This window comes from Alexandromys fortis, unplaced genomic scaffold (genome assembly GCF_014885135.2).
Source record: "Alexandromys fortis isolate MF-2015 unplaced genomic scaffold, M_Fortis_MF-2015_v1.1 scaffold_29, whole genome shotgun sequence".
NCBI lineage: Eukaryota > Metazoa > Chordata > Mammalia > Rodentia > Cricetidae > Alexandromys > Alexandromys fortis.
In genome coordinates, this window is record NW_026067891.1 from 6,403,474 (window position 1) to 6,419,343 (window position 15,870).

Genomic DNA, 15,870 nt, shown 5'->3' on the forward strand with positions numbered 1-15,870 from the left:
AGAGGACTTGGGGTGCTATTCCTGGTACCTCATAGCAGCTGACATCCCTCTGTAACCCCAGTTCCAGGGGATCTGACTTCTTCTCAGGCACTGCATTTGAGTGGTACACAGCAACACATGCAGTAAAGCTTCCATATACCTAAACCAAACAAAACCAAATCAGGCATGGTGGCTAACACTTTTAGTCCCAGCACGCGGGACAAGGGAGGGGGCAGAGGAGGCAAATCTCTGTGAGTGCGAGGCTAGCCTGGTCTCCAAAGCAAGTTTTATGATAGTCAGGGTTACACAGAGAAATTCTGTCTCAAAAAAACAACAACAACAAAATTTTTTAATTTATTTATTTTTAATTTATGTGCCTGGGTGCTATGCCTGCATGTATGTCTGTACACTACATGCATGCCTGCTGCACTCAGAAGCTAGAAGGTGTTAGCCCCTGAAACTGGAATTGCAGACATCTCTGAGCTGCCACAGAGGTGCTGGGAGTCACCCATGTGGGTAACATTCCTACAAGGAGCAGCCAAATCTTAGCCACTTAACCATCCCTCTAGCCCATACTATCCCATCCCATCCTTTTTCTAGTTGTTCTTGTTTGCTTATTTTGTTTTGTTTTTATTTTATATTTTTGGGTTTTTTTTTTAAAGATTTATTTATTTATTATGTATACAGTATTCTCAGTATTCTGTACAGGCCAGAAGAGGGCACCAGATCTCAATACAGATGGTTGTGAGCCACCATGTGGTTGCTGGGAATTGAACTCAGGACCTTTGGAAGAGCAGGCAGTGCTCTTAACCACTGAGCCATCTCTCCAGCCCCATATTTTTTTTTTTTTTAAGGCAAGGTTTCTCTATATAACAGCTCTAGCTGTCCTGGAATATGCTTTGTACACCAGGTTGGCCTTGAGCTTATTTGGTTTTTGGCGATGGGGTATTTGTATGTTTGTTTGTTTGTTTGTTTTTTCTTTTTCAAGACAGTTTCTGGGGCTGGAGAGATGCCTCAGAGGTTAAGAGCATCGACTGCTCTTCCAGAGGACCCGGGTTCAATTCCCAGCAATCACTGCCAACTGTAGTGAGATCTGGTGCCCTCTTCTGGCAGGCATGCATGCAGGAGAACACTGTATACAAAATAAATCTTTAAAAAAAAAAAAAAAAGGAAGAAAAAGTTTCTGTCTAGCCATCCACGTCTTAGAAGTCACTCTGTAGACCAGAGATCTACCTGCCGCTGCTTCCACCTCCAAACTGGTATTAAAGACGCACACTGCCACAGCCCCGTGTGCATCCCATTCTTGATGCCTACCTGGTCAGTGACGACCCACACAGAGACTCCAGTAGTTCAAAGCCTGGGTTACAGAAAGTGTCCCTAGAGTCAAATATTCCTAGCTAAGATGGAGCCCCAGACCTAACCTGACTTGATGACATTACCACCTGCTGTCTAAGGGGCCCCTGGCCCCACCTATATCTGTGCCACCCGAAGAAAGGTTGGCTGACTCATTCAGACACAAAAGTCTGGGGACAGGGGCAGGAACTGAGAATAGAAAGTGTCTTCTTCCCCTTGGTTATCGCGCCCATCTATCCCTAGTGTTGCTGTTCTGTTTTTTTTGTTTTGTTTTTTTTAAGTAAATATTTTACCTACGCTCCAGTGTCAAATTTGGGCTTGAATACCATCGATGTCTCTTTAACAGCTGTGTCCTCTCAGGAGAATCGTATACCATCTCCAAGTCTCCTTTTCAAATGGGCCTGATAAGGAGTTCCACTGTGGTCCTCTCCCCCCACCCTCCGCCCCAGCATCTCAGTTTCCTTAGAGACACCAGGCATGGGCGCATGGAGCAGCCAAGCTCCTCAAATGGAGGACCAGGCTGAGCTAGCTCCTAACGAGCCTACGGGGCCAGGGTGGATGGCTGCACCAAGCTGGGGAAGGCCCCCTAGATAGGGCATAGCAGAAAAGGGCCTCTTTCTCACTTCCCACTGTAAGGAGCCATCAGCAGCGCAGGACTCCCCACCTCCCAGGGGCAGCAAGCACCAAGCCTTAGGTTTTATAAGTGATTTAATCTCTCCAGGCAGTGAGGAGGGATGTCTGGATGATCCGACCAGTTCTTCAGCTGCTGGTGGAAGACACGGCCTGCCTGGCTGGCATTGCCTTTGTCAATGCTTCAAAGCATTCAGCATGCAGGCCCTTCTACCCACACCTTCTACCCTCACCACCTTGACCCTTCCCTGCCACCACCCTTCTGCCCTCCTTCTGCAAAGCTACTTGTATGTACCTGACTGCACAGGCTGCTTAGGTGACAACAAAGCATCTCTAAGAAGAAGCACACCCTTGTTCTATGTAGGGTGCTCATTGCAGCTGGCTGGTTCACAGAAGCAAAGGACCTGCCTGCCCATCTCTAGAGGTCAGTCTGGGCCCCCAACCCTAGCAACGAGGTGGAAAGAGAGGACCAGCCCCGAGGATCTCTCTCTCTGGTCAAGGTCATCCAAGGTTCAGGCAGTGACGACAGCCATCAGTCTCAGTTCCCAATATCTATCTGCCAAAGGAGTGATCTGGAGCAAGTACCTTAACCTCCCTGAGCCTGATTTCCTCCAGACAACAACAGGAGACCACCCACGTCCAGCTGTTCTGATGAATTAAAACAAACATAAAACACTTAATATGTCACCTGCTCAAAACTATGAGCATTCTTTTTCTCTACTCCAGTCACACTGGGCAGCATCTTCGACCAAATGCATTCAGACGGTCTGTTGTTCTTTTTGAGATAAGATTTCATGTAGCCCGCGTTGCCCTCAAATCACTATGTAGCTGAGACCAATCTTGAGTCCTGATGCTCCTGCCTCCACATTCGAGAGAGACACGAGTACTGGTCTGCACGGCCAAGCCCGGTTTCATGTGGTGCTGGGCAGTACTTTACCACTGAGCTACACCTCTAAGCCTCTTCCGTCAGGTCTTAAGTCACCTTCTTGGCTATTCTCTCCCGTTTATGTCTTCTTGTACTCATCAGACAGCCTACTGGTTCGACTCTGTTGGGTGTTTCATTGCAACTGGAAGCAAACCCCAGGAAGACAGAGCTATTGTGTTTTTTTTTAAGACGGTGCTGGAATGAAGGAATCCTAAGGCTTCTCCTGCAAGCCTGACTCTGGAGACTTGAGGGGAGGACGGACAGCGGGACAAAGCTCCGCCACACCTACCGGTGGCCGCAGAGCTCCTCCCCGCGCCAGGCCGTGGGGCACACCCGGGAGTTCACCTCTCGGGCGCGCCGGGCCGGAAGGAGGCCCCCCTCCGGCACAGCGGGAGGAGTGGGGCACCCAAGGCTAGCCACGCTTTCAGCAGCACGGCTACTGCGGTGTGGGCAAAGCCAGCAGGGCTGGGGTCCCCTCGCGCTTCCGCCCCCAGTCGCCTCATTCATATTCATCATATTCATGAGAGGGGAGTGGGGGCGGGCCCGGCTCGCCCGCGGCGCCCCGCCCCCGACCTGGGATCCCGCCCCGGCGGAGGCTCAGGCCCCAGTGGGGCGCCCCCGGCTTCCGCTTCGGGGAGGGAGTTTCCACTTGGTCACGACTCAAAAATGTGTCGCGGCCGCTCCTCCGTCGGTCGTCCCTGCCCCAGGGTGTGTCTGTGGGGTCTCCTCCCTGCGAGGGAAGGAGCAAAGAGGCCAGGGAAAGGACTGCTCCTCTCCCCTGGGAAAGGTCGGTAGAAATGCCCGGAGACCTGCTGCTAGGTCCCTCCTGGTGCCTGTATTAGCTTTTTTTTTCATGGGATGGGTTTCAAACCCAGTACCTCAAGCATGCTAGGCAAGCATTCTACAACTGACCTTTGACCATATGCTTCGAAAGGAGACTATGACAGTTCTAATCCTCTAAGCAGTATTTCTGGCCGGCCCTGTGGCCTCTATGTGAACTACCTTTTAAACCTCCCAACAAGAAGTCAAAAACTAAATTTAACAGCTTCTCCAGTATTTCACTGATGTAAGGTGTTATCACCCAAGAAGCTCATGGAGCACTGAGGCTTGATGGGATGACAGAGAGGGCCTGCCAGGCGGCTGGTACCTGCCCCGCTGCCACACCCTTCAGCAATCGGTAAGGACCTTCAAGGGGAATGCTCACACGTGAGGGAGAAGTCCCAGGGAAACCAAAGCACCAAGGAAGGACAGACTTCTTATGTAAAATAAAGTACAGGCCTTGGGGACAGACAGACAGACATTCCAACCAGCTGTGTCACACCAGTGTGCCAGCTCAATGTAACTGCAGGGTTGCACGTCCAGGAAGCCAGATGGCTGAAAGAATCCTCTCAGGGGCTTTTCTGAGGACAGAGTAGCCCGGATGGAGTCCACTTGCTGTTGTCCTTCCCTTGCAGCATCCAGGGTCAACTTCTGACACAGGAGCACTTGAGGCGTGCGCTCTCTCTCTCAACTCTGCCAGACCTAGCCAGGTTTTAGGAGTGTGTGTCCTGGACATTTTCCCTTGGCCCTATAGGCCGGTGCTACTGCACTGTATAGCTAGGCCCAGGGTGGGCCTTACCGCTCACTCTAGGCCTGCTTTTTCTCCTGGAGAAGGGTGTGAGGAACAACCAGGACCACTTCCAGAACAAACACCCCACCCATACATAGGCAGCCCCAGCCCTGCAGGCTCAGTAGGGCCAGCACCAACCAACGGAGGGGAGGGCTGGATTGTTGGTCCCTGCTCACAGTGCCGCACAGCACAAGGTTAGTAAGCCGTCCTGCTCTCATTCCTCCCATCACTGCTTTTACCTAGACCTTGCTCAGCACGGGCTATAGCTTCAGGAATAACAATAATAGCTACTATTTGTTTCCTATTCTCTTCCAGCCACACTGGAAGCCTTTTCCAGGAGCCTTCCACTGAGCTCGCAAAGCCCCATAAAGGACCCTGCAGACTGCGCTTCCACAGGTAGGGCATGCTTGGCTATGGGCAGGAGTCAGTTTGAGACCGTTTACTCATCCTGAGTCCTATGGTCTCTCCAGTTTCTCAACATAAGGTCTCAAACTTGCCGCGATCTACTTCTGAGTGCTGGTATTAAAAGTCCACGCCACCACACCTGGCTTTGCAACATAAAGGTTCGTTTTTATTTTAGTTCATGTTTATTCATATTTTACCATGTGCATGCTTGGTGCCCCTAGAACTGAAGTTATGGTTGTGAGCACCATGTGGAATGGAGCCCAGAACTTCTGCAAGAGCAAGTGCTCTTAACTGCTAAGCATCTCTTCGGCACCTCGTTAATTCTTTGTAGTTGTTGTTTTTGTTTATTCATTTGCTTTTTGTTTTTACATCCCAAAGTTTTCTCTCCTTCCTTCCTCCTACCCCCATTTAATTTTTTTTAAGATTGATTTATTTATTATGTATAGTATTCTGCCTGCATGTATGCCTGCCCACCAGATCTCATTGTAGATGGTTGTGAGGCACCATGTGGTTGCTGGGAACTGAATTCAGGACCTCTGCAAGAGCCATCTCTGGCTCCCCCGCTCAATTTAATTCTTGAGATTTTATATATGCCAGGCTGGTTCAAAATTATCATATAACCTAGGATGACCTTGAACTTCTGCTCTTCCTGCCTTTGCATCAGCCTTTCAACTGTTTTTGGTGGTGTGGTGCTAGGGCTGGAACTGGGCCTTGCCAATGCTAGGAAAATGCATTACCATTGAGCTCCATCCATCCTTAGTTCAAGACTCAATTTTTTGTTTTTTTGAGACAGGGTTTCTCTGTGTAAGTCCTAGTTGTACTGGAACTAGCGCTTGTAGACCAGGCTGGTCTCGAACTCAGAGATCCACCTGCCTCTACCTCCTGAGTGCTGGGATTAAAGGCGTGCATCCTGGCCAAGACTCCTTTCTTTTTTTCTTTCTTTTTTGTTTTTTGTTTCGTTTGTTTTTTTCAAGATAAGGTTTTTCTGTAGCTTTGGTGTCTGTCCTGGAACTAGCTCTTGTAGATCAGGCTGGCCTCGAATTTACAGAGATCCACCTGCCTCTGCCTCCCGAGTGCTGGGATTGAAAGCGTGTACCACCAATTCCCGGCTTACTTTCATTAATTAACTAATTAATTAATTAATTTTGGCTTTTGGAGACAGGGTTTCTCTGTAGCTTTGGAGCCTGTCCTGGAGCTAGCTCTTGTAGACCAGGCTGGCTTCGAACTCATAGAGATCCTCCTGCCTCTGCCTCCCACATGTTGGGATTAAAGGCCTGTGCCACCACTGTCCCGCAACTTTTATTCTTAAATACTGGAGATAGATTTTACTTTGTAGCCAAGGCTGCGCTGAATTCACTATGTAGTTCAGACTGACCGCAGCCTGTGATGATCCTCCCAAGTGCTGGATTTCAGGCTTCTTTCTTTAATCTTGTTGGTTTTTCAGGAAACGATCAAATTTTGTTTTGGTTCCTCCTCTTGACCCCTGGTAGTCAAGAGAACACCAGCTAGGTCCTGGAATTGGGCAAGGCTTGCCATAATATAGGTCATTAGCCTATATTAAGTGTACCTCTGTGCTCCCATATCCTCAGGATCCTGGGTCTGAGTTCTCCCTGGGAGCAAAATGAAGAAAAATACATTTTGAAGGCGAAGTTTCTTAGGGCCAAGTCTCCCCAGCTGGGTTGTTGGCCTTTTGTCCCTACAATTACACAGTGCCAGGTGTCCCACAAGCACTTGATATTATTTTTTTCTTTTCTGGTATCAGGGATTGGACTCAGAAACGTGCGCTGTACTACTGAGCTATGCCCCCAGCTCCTCAATTAGCATTTTTTTTCCTAAATTAAGATTTATACCAGCCAGCCAGTTTAGTCTCAGGACTACAGTTAGCCTGGCTGAGATACCGCGCTGGAACTAGGCTAACAGAACAGAACAGCTGAATGACAGATTCAAGACGCCGGGAGGGGGCGCTTTGCAGCCCTTCGCCTTCGCCTTGTGTCGTTCCGCTCGTGGAAGGATCCAGAGAGTCGGCCCTTAACAGCCCCCTCCTGGAAGCTTTAGGTCCCAGAGCTGGCCTTCCCCGGGTCCATCTGCCAGCTAATGTTTAACCGGCAGCACTGCGACATTATCCACCCATGAGAAATGAGGTTGGGGAAGCACCCTTATCCTTGCCGTCTGCTCCTAGTGAACCGTCCTTCTTAAATCCCTTTCATGAACGGGAAAGATCATAAGCACTTAGTATGTGTCTTCATTCACAAATGTGACGAGCACCCATCGTGACTACATAATCGGTTAAGAGTACTGACTACGTGTCCATTTGTTCACCACGTTAGGAGCACCAATTACGTTTCTACCTGCGCACCAGATCAGGAGCGTGTGCCAAGAGCAGTGCCTGGTGATGAGGATGCCCTGCGATCAAGACCCACGTCTTGATGTTGGCTCTGGTGGAGACCGCGGCATCAAATGCCCGAGTGAAAACAGAATTCCAAACCGGAGTCAGTACTTCACCTACTGGGGATGCTGATCTGAAGTGCCTTTTTGTTTCCTGTGCTCAAGTCCTGCTTCGGATCAAGAGGGCTGTCTTTTTGAACCCAGATTTGTCACCAGACAGAAGACAGGTAAGAAGATACTAGGCGCAGACTCAGGAATCGCCCAAAGAAAACACTAAAGAACGCAAGCCCGAGCTTCCCAGGAAAAGGTGGAAAACAGCTTAGTTGCCGTGTGAAGCGTCATCCACTGACTTGCATCCACTTCTCAGTGACCAACTCATTCAACTTACTGATCCCAAGTGCTGTGACCCCTGCGGCGCTCAGGCTGGGGGACCCAGTTGTCCCGGCTGTTGTCACCAAGATACCGGAATCCTGCATTGGTTGCAGCCAGGCCTTGCGCTGCGCTTATTTCATCATGAGGGGAACTGAGGTTGAAGACAAGGCAAAGCTGGAAGTGTAGAGCGTGACCTCGAACCTGTCACAATCAGAAAAAGCCTCTGCCCGAGCTTTCCTGGAACTGGGCTGGGCGGGGAAATCAGGGCAGTCTGAGAGAGGCATTCCTAGCGCCTTCCCGGCTGCCCAGGGCTGCGGGGCCCTGGCCAAGGTGACCCCACTGGAGGAGGCGAGGGTCCCCGCCCCTCTGCCGCAGCCGCCTCCTCCGTCTTCCTGGTCCTTGGGGCTTTTCCTCCAGGCCGGCCGCCCGCCCCTCTCCCAGGCTTCCCCAGGGGCGGGATATCTCGTCTCCCCCGCCCCCCGTCCCCCCCACCTCCCAGGCCACCTCCCGGCCGTGTCCTAGCGCTGCCCTCGGGCCGGGGGCGGGACCTCGGCGGGCGGGGGGGGGGGGGTCGAGGAGGACGCGCGCCTGGGCCGCGGCGGGGCTCCCTCCCTCCTTCCCGGTGTCCGCTCCCGCTGCTGTCCGCCCTTCCTCCCCTCCCCCGGCCCAGCCGGCCGCCCCCTCCCCCAGACGCGCACGCTCCGCCTGGCAGCTGGCGCCCCGGGCCTGGGGCCGCGGTGGCGAGAGGGGTTTGCAGAGAGGGCGGGAGCGAGTGAGCCGCGAGGGAGGGAGACCGCCCCCCGCGCCCCTCCTCCTCGCCCTCCTCCACGGCCGACGGTCCCTCCTCCCGCCCCCTCCCTCCTCCTCTCTCCTCCCTCCCTCGCAAAGACATCCCCGCACGGCCCGGCCGCCGCGGCCACCTTCCCTGCCCCGAGCTGCAGATGTGGCGGAGCGGCCGGGCGCCGGGCGGCCGCGCCAGGGGAGCCCGCGCCCCGTGAGCCTCGCGCCCGGGCCCCCGCCCGCCCCGGCCCTCCCCCTCGCCTGCCCCCCGCTGTCCCCCGACCGCCGGAACCCGCAGCCGGAGCCCGTCAGCCCGGCCGCAGAGGTAGGAAGCCCCCGGGCGTCGCGCCGGGAGGACGCGGACCCAGCTGGGGTCTTGCCTACCGTGCGGGGCCGCGGGGCCTGAGGGTCGCCTCCCCTCGCGCGTCCACGCCTCGCCCCGGGCCATTGTGAGCCCTCGCTGAGGCCCCTGCGCTCGCTGGTTTGCGCGCTCCCTCCCTCGTTCGCTCCCTGGCTGGATCCTTCGATCTCCGTCTTTTCTCCTCCCTTCCCTCCTTCTGTCTGGAGGCCGAGCCGAACTGCGGCCCGGCCCGGGGCGGGCACAAACTTCAGTGGGGAAGTTGGGCGGTCTCGGTGGGGGTGCGCTGTGAGGTGAGAGGGGGCACCCGGAGCCTGGGCATGAAGTTGTAAAGGGCATCAGGCAGCCGCCTTTGCTCACCGGTGCACCCAGGTTGTTTGGAAGGTGCCCTCCCTGTCTGGGGAAAGTCTTCTTGCTGCCCTTAGCAAGCCCTGGGAAAGGCAGGGAATGGGGCGTCCCTTGTTTCAGCACCGGGAGCTGGAGAACTGTCTAGCGTCTGGTCCACTCCTGCAAGGTGGATAGTAGCAGGTGAGGGATCTGGCAGGATGGGGAGGGTGAGTGATTGTATCTTAAGGGTGGGACTGGAGGAGGGGGCTAGGCAGGTGCATTCCCCTCCAAGCAGGAAGATTCCTGTGCCTCCCCGCAGGCCCCCTGGGATGGGCCTGGAGTCCGGGCTGGCACCTGGACGCCTTGGCACAATGCCCTGCCCAGTAGGGTACTCAGGCCACAGCAGGGTAGCATGCTGCCTGTCTGCCTATCCTGGAGGGCCCGCCCAGCCCAGCCAGAGGGTGGCCGGGAAGCACTGGTTGCAGGGAGTTGCCCAGCCCTGCCCTGGGGCCTGGGAAGCTGGAAGGGATGCTGGGAGGAGCCCTGGGCCCCCAGCCATCACAGCCCAAGATCTTGGCTCTAGAGGGAATACTTGACACCAAGGGGGCAGCCAGGACAGCCAGTGGCCCTACCAGTGCCTGAGCTCCCATGGGTCTTCGTCTGGGCCAGGGTTAAGCCCTCAGCCTTGGTCCTCTGTGGCAGGTACTCTGCACAGCAGCCTCCCAGCTGTCCTGGCACCCTGGAGGGAAGGTGGGGCTGAACCAGAGCCTAGGGAGACAATTGATATCTTTGCTAGCTTTCTGAAGCCCCTAGGCTCGGGGAGTGTGACCACTTCAGCGTGCCCACCTCTCCCCAGGCTCCACTCTGGTGGCACAGTACCACAGCTGTGTCAGCCCAGCCCACACATCCCTCTCTAGTGACCTCAGAGCCCTCCCTTTCGCCTGCCTCCTTTTTTCTTCCCCGTGGGCTCAGGCTGGGCCTCACAGCTGGCCCTGGCCTGTAATGGGGGAGGGGTTGCACCTGGGGAGTCTCCTAAGACACCCCCTGCTGAGCCCAGTCTAGCCCATTTCATAGCCCATTCCCAGCTCAGTACGACCCTGTGTGCTGCCGCCAGTCAGGCAGGAGGCAGTGCCAGGCTTTGGTTTTGTGGGTGGGGACCCCTTGGAAGCAGCCCTGTTTTTTTAGCTTTTCCCCCTCCCCCTTCTTTCCGGAGCTACCATTAGTGCTGACCCCCGACCCCCAATGCCTGCCTGCCCTTCCCTGTCTGTGACCCCTGACCTTTGGTGTTAAATCCCTCCAGCTGGGGCTCTCCGTCCCCAGAGTGACCCTAGCCCCAGGCCCCCTGGGGCAACTCTCCCGCTCTTGGCTCTCTCTATGCAGGGACACCTGCCAACCCTCCCTCATAGATGCGGGGGATGGGAAGCCAGACAATGAGTCACCCCACTTCCAGGCACTACTACTTTTGGGGTCAGTGGCTTTGGGGGGGACTTGCTGGAGCCAGGACACAATCTGTGTGAAGGGTGAATGGGAAAAAGCTCCTGGCCAAAACACCCTGTTTTTGTGTCTTGGGTTTGAATCTTGGCACAACCACTACCTTTAGGGGTGTTCTTTAGCCCGGCTCTTCCTCTTTCCAGGCCTCAGTTTCCTCATCTGTAAAACCAAGGGTCAGGCAAGGTGAGTTTTCTGAGTCCTAACAGTAGGTTCGTCTGTCAGTGGGGGCAGGGAGGAAGGCTACGTCCAACAAAAGCTAACTCTCAATTATCCGTGGGTGGAGCCAGTATGAATAACTGGATGCCACAGACATCCCAAAACCTCATTTTAAACAATCGTGTAAACCTCGTCCCCACAAAGCTTTTGTTTCTAAAAAGCTCAGCTGCAAAAGGGTAGCCATAGCCATTTCTTCTGCGCCCTCTTTCCTTAGTGGGAATACCAGTGAGGGGCTAGAGGGCAAATTGGACACCAGGGCCCTTCCTTAGGGCCTGGAGAGAAGCTGGAGCTCACCTCTGCGTCTCAGGCTCCCCTCCAAGGCTAGCCCAGCCTTGGCCCTGTGGAGTGGGAGGGTCCGCTGGCCACCTAAATTGTTCCAGGGTCTGTGCTGGCTCTGGTGTGGAGTGAAGAGTGTGTTTTTCCTCACGACATTTTCCCATGCACATTTCCGTCTCCCCAGCTGGATTCTCCTGGAATCTGAATTTCCCACTTAGGGGAGAGGGCGGTGCCAGTGCTGGGCAGGGTTTGGGGCTATCCCAGGATGAGGGAGGAGGGTAACAGCTGTGACTGGGGGACCAGATGTTGAGGCTGGGGCCTGCAGTTCTGCTTTTTGGGAGGCATTTAGGGCTCTTTAGGAAAGAAGGAAGGCTGAGGGGGGGTGCGCTATGCTCCTGGCTGGATCCCCCATTTTCCTGTGCCTCTCTGTAGGTTCCACTAAAGGTTCCTGCATCCCAGGGGAAAATGAGGTGGGCTCTTTACCTAAGTGGGAAAAATGGATCTCAAAGGATAGACTATCAATCAGGACAGAGTGAGGGGCTAAACCTTTCCCAGGGCTGCCTCTAAATTCCTTCTCTGTTCGCTTATGGTTATTTGGAAACCATCCTTACAAGGTACTGAGTGGGGAGGGCCCTTTCCCCTTTCAAGGATGATAGGGACCCTGTGGCTGACGTGGGTAGGTGCTAAGTGTGAGGAACCCTCTCTTACCTGATACAAGGGTCTCTGGGACAGAGCATTGGGGTTTCCATCCTCTGCTTAGAAGCCCCCTCCTTCAGGAGTTGTGCGGCATCCCCATACTGAATTAGAATCCATGCATGCATATGGGGACTCGCCTCTCAGAGGACACCAGAACAGGTGACTGTCCCCATTCCGGATGTGTGGACGGCAGCCTCAGCCAGCTGTGGGACACATCTACTGACCCAGTGTGTTTTTGAGGTGGCTTCACTGAGCCCTACCATAGTGAATTTTACTACAAGTGTGGCCAGGTTGAGGACCGGGCATTTTTAACAAGCACCTCCCCTGCTGGTTGGACAGACTGAGCCATTGCTCTGATCTCAGGAACAAGACAGAGCCTGCTGGTACTAGTAGTTGGGGGTGTTTGCAGGGGAAAACCTGACTGTCTGCCCCACATCTCCCACCTTACCAGAGCCATCCTTCCTACTCTGGCTAATAAAACATGGCAGACGTCCCCAGGTGGGTCGGGTTGAGGGATGGGGTGCTGATCCCTCCTGAATTTCTCTTGGAAAAATCCAACCAGCGTACATGCCTTCCACTGGCCAACTTGACAGAGACTGCATCCCACCTGCAATTGCCAAGTCTGTGACAGGCCCATTAATCCCAGTTTGGTAAGTGAGGGAACTGAGGCTCAGGATGGAAAAGGACCAGCGGGCATCTGCATCTGTGGGAAAGGGCATGTCAGCCAGTTTCCTAGTCTGGATGTAGCTGGGGCCTTGTCCTCAGGCAGCTGGGATATATCTTTCCCCGAGACATGCCCCCCATCTCTCCATGGGAGATGAGTGACGTAGAGGAGAGGGTAGGCCTGGCTCTTCTCCCCATTTGTGCCCTGCTTGGGGGCAGAGGGGGAGCTCACAGGTCTTCCTAAAAAGGCCTCTAGAAACTTCCTCTATAGCCGGTTGGCCCCCTGGGAGTTCAGAGGTTCAACCTGGGTGACCCTTCTGGCACTGCAGCTGGGACACCTTCCTTTAGGCATCTCCTGCCTGGGCAGGCACAGTCCTTGACTGTGGCTGTTCACTGCCCATCCCCCCAGATAGGAGGGGGAGGCCCTAGTTAGCTGGTGGCTGGACTGGGAGGGGCATGAGGGTGGGAAAGAGTCTGCTTCAGGAGCAGGGGCTTCCCATCTGCTCCAGATGCCCCTGGTGGGGGATGGGCAAAGGGGCTGAGAATCTTCCAGTGCCAGGACTGTTGCGGTGAGGGAGCAGCAAGGGCCCCTCAAGTCCTTTGTCTTGGATGCGGGAGAGGCCAGGTAGTACCCAGCACAGGGAGGGGTCCGTGTGTGCCTTTACAGATGGCTAGGAGAGGGGACTCCCATCTAATAGCCCTTGGTGTCTTCCTCCAGTCATGGCCAGGAGTGGGGGGGAGCCCAGCAGAGGCTCCTGGAGGCTGCCGAGCCTTCTCAATCAGCCTGGGCTAGGAGCCTGCCATCAGACAGGATCTCTATGGTTTCCCCACGCTCCCCTTGATCCCAGCAATAAAAAGGGGAAAAACTGAGGCTCTGGGAGCTATGGTGACTTGTCCTGTGGTATCTTGGTGTGGGGGGAGGACAGAAGTCATCCCTTTCTGCCTAACTTACCCACTCACTCTACAGAAGTCAGGGAAACCTTCAGACCCATCCTCACCCACAAGGAAATGCCCCAGAAGGGGCCTGCCAGACCCAACCTGATCCAGCGTCTGGGGGGCCCAGGGTCTGTGGAACCGAGCAGGGTAAGGTATCCTGGCATCTGAGACGGACCGTGACCCATGAAATGCCACTTCAACCTGGAAACTGCCCAGTTCCACTCGTACTTCCAGGTCTGCTCCCAGGGTCCTCTGCATCTGACTGGCATATCCCAGCCTGCCGGAGCCAGTTCTCCTGTTCGTCCCCCTCTCCCTCCTGAGTGGTGGGGACCATCTCCACAGTCCTTAGATCAGGTTGGGTCTGGCAGGCCCCTCCTGATAGCTGTTTCCTTGTGAGTGAGGATGGATTTGAAGGCTTCCCTGGCTTCTGGATTTGCTCTGTAGAGCTGAGTGGGTAAGTTAGATGAGGAAGGGTATAGGGTAGAGACCAGCGATTGTACAGTGCGGCTACTGGTGTGGCCTAGGGTAGGTGGGAGTCCCGGGGATGAAGCTGAGGAGTTGGGTCCTTTTGGTCATCACAGCTGACCAGTAATGGCAATATTGTCTCTCCCCTCTCCAGCCCTTTTTCAAGTCTGTACCTGATCCCAGTGTGTGCCCCAGATATGAGGAAGAGACCTCTTGCCCTTGGAAGACACTTCCATTTGTAGGACTTAAGGTACCCTGAAACCTACCACTTCCCCTGATAATAGACACACAACTATTTACTCACTCAGCAAACATCCACCCAAGACCAAGTGCTTGGAGAAGGAAGTTCAGGTGCAGTAGAGCCGTGTAAGGAAACAGACCTGGATATTCCAGAGTGTCCCATCTCCCAGGTGTCCAGGCTAACCTCATTCTCTCACAGTGGGGAAACTAAGACCTAGGGTCTTGTCTTACATCAAATTAAGAGATAACTGGCTTTCCCACCCTATATCTCAAGGACTTCACATCTCTGCTCAGTTCGTTATGGGAAGAGGATTGGGTCCTGGGTCAGCAGGAGCAGGTCAAGGGTCAGCTGGAATGATCTTCCTTTGGTGTATGTGTGTCTTCATGTTTGTGGGTACATGCGTGTGTTTTGTGTGCAGACCAGAAGCTAATCTTGGGTGTCATTCCTCAGAAGTTGTCCATCTTGTTTTTTGAGATAGGTCTCTGATAGCCCTGGAGTCACCTGCTAAGCTCGGCTGGGTCCCAGAGATCTGCCTGTCTGCTTCCCCAATATTGGTATTGTAAGCATGGGCCATTATGCCTGGCCTTTGTCACATGGGTTCTGAGGCCTGAACTCGGGTGTGTATGCTTACATGGCAAGCATTTTATCAACTGAGCCATCTCTCCAGTCCTGGCCATCCCTTTTTCTTCCTCAGTGGGCTCGGAGCTGCCTAGGAGCCGCAGTCCCTGCCCACTTCAGGCCTTTCTTCTTGAGGGAGGCTCCTTATGCTGGAGAATGCCTGAAGCCGAAGGTCAGTGGCAGAACACAGGACCTGCAAGGTCAGGCACACTCGGCATGCTTGAGGGTTGGCAACATTGTGTGTGGTATTAGTGATGCATTAGCTAGACTTGGACCCAGGGCTGGTATGGCAGGCCTCTTAGCATTGTTGGGTTTGGTGAATCACAGGCCTTCAGCAGCAGGTGAACCTTGTTCAGGTAGCTCTAAGAGACTGAGGCTGGAGAAGCTATGCCACAGAAGACATGCCGAGGAGGGGGTCAAGGAACTTAGAGCTGCAGGGGAGTGTGGGTGGCTGTCCACTTGATACGCAAGCCTCAGGCTTTTAGGGAGTTAAAGGTTCTAAGGAAAGGCTAAGGGTAGGTGGCTCTGAGCTGAAGGGGAAGTGGCACTCTTTTGTGTAGAACACTCCGCGGCTCCTCATCTTCCTGTCCAGTCCCTCTGCTGCCTTGTCTTACACTGAATCACAGGCAGACTTAACTGTCTCTCGTCACTATAGGCTTTGGGGGACAACACTCCTTTGGTGCTGTGGGGCAGCCTTGGGCTCAGTAAGACCGATTTGAATCCTAGCCTCACCATGGTTTGCAAACTGTCACCTTGACAGTTTACTTTAACTTAAAGATGGGGAGAATAGCGCCTCTTTCAAGGGTGGCAGGGTAAACCAGGATGCTACACAGGAGGCCCTTTGTCCCCAGACTGTCTTCTCTTTTTACAGTCCTAGCATTAAACCCAGGGTCTCCTATGGGCAGGCGCTCTACCCTGAGCCACTTTTACTTTTTAGAGCAAATATAGACATAAGAAAAAGTGGGGAAAAAAAAGAAAAAGTGAGCCGGCTGGTGGTAGCCCACACCTTTAATCCCAGCACTCAGGAGGCAGAGACAGGTAGGTTTTAGTGAGTTCGAGGCCAGCCTGGTCTACAAAGCAAGTTTCAGGATCGGCTCCAAAACTACACAGAGGAATCCTGTCTCGAGAAACCAAGGGGCGGGGGG

The 15,870-nt window shown here is 54.1% G+C and overlaps 2 protein-coding genes across 3 annotated transcripts in view; one reads left to right on the forward strand and one right to left on the reverse strand.

Moving 5' to 3' along the window:
* Positions 1 to 5,661: 5,661 nt before the first annotated feature.
* The window catches only part of Pam16 (presequence translocase associated motor 16), a 28,587-nt gene continuing 18,378 nt past the window's right edge, over positions 5,662 to 15,870 (reverse strand). Inside the window, exons 5-6 of the mRNA XM_050131310.1 lie at positions 6,469 to 6,511; positions 5,662 to 6,384 (exon numbers count right to left, since the gene is read on the reverse strand). Coding sequence (XP_049987267.1) covers positions 6,353 to 6,384; positions 6,469 to 6,511 — 75 coding nt within the window. The 3' untranslated portion in view covers positions 5,662 to 6,352. The remainder of the gene's footprint in view (positions 6,385 to 6,468; positions 6,512 to 15,870) is intronic.
* The window catches only part of Glis2 (GLIS family zinc finger 2), a 21,170-nt gene continuing 13,821 nt past the window's right edge, over positions 8,522 to 15,870 (forward strand). Inside the window, exons 1-2 of one of the 2 annotated variants that reach the window (XM_050129751.1) lie at positions 8,522 to 8,763; positions 14,021 to 14,116. The gene's annotated coding sequence lies outside the window, so the exon portion shown is untranslated. The remainder of the gene's footprint in view (positions 8,764 to 14,020; positions 14,117 to 15,870) is intronic. The other variant, XM_050129682.1, reaches the window with a different exon arrangement.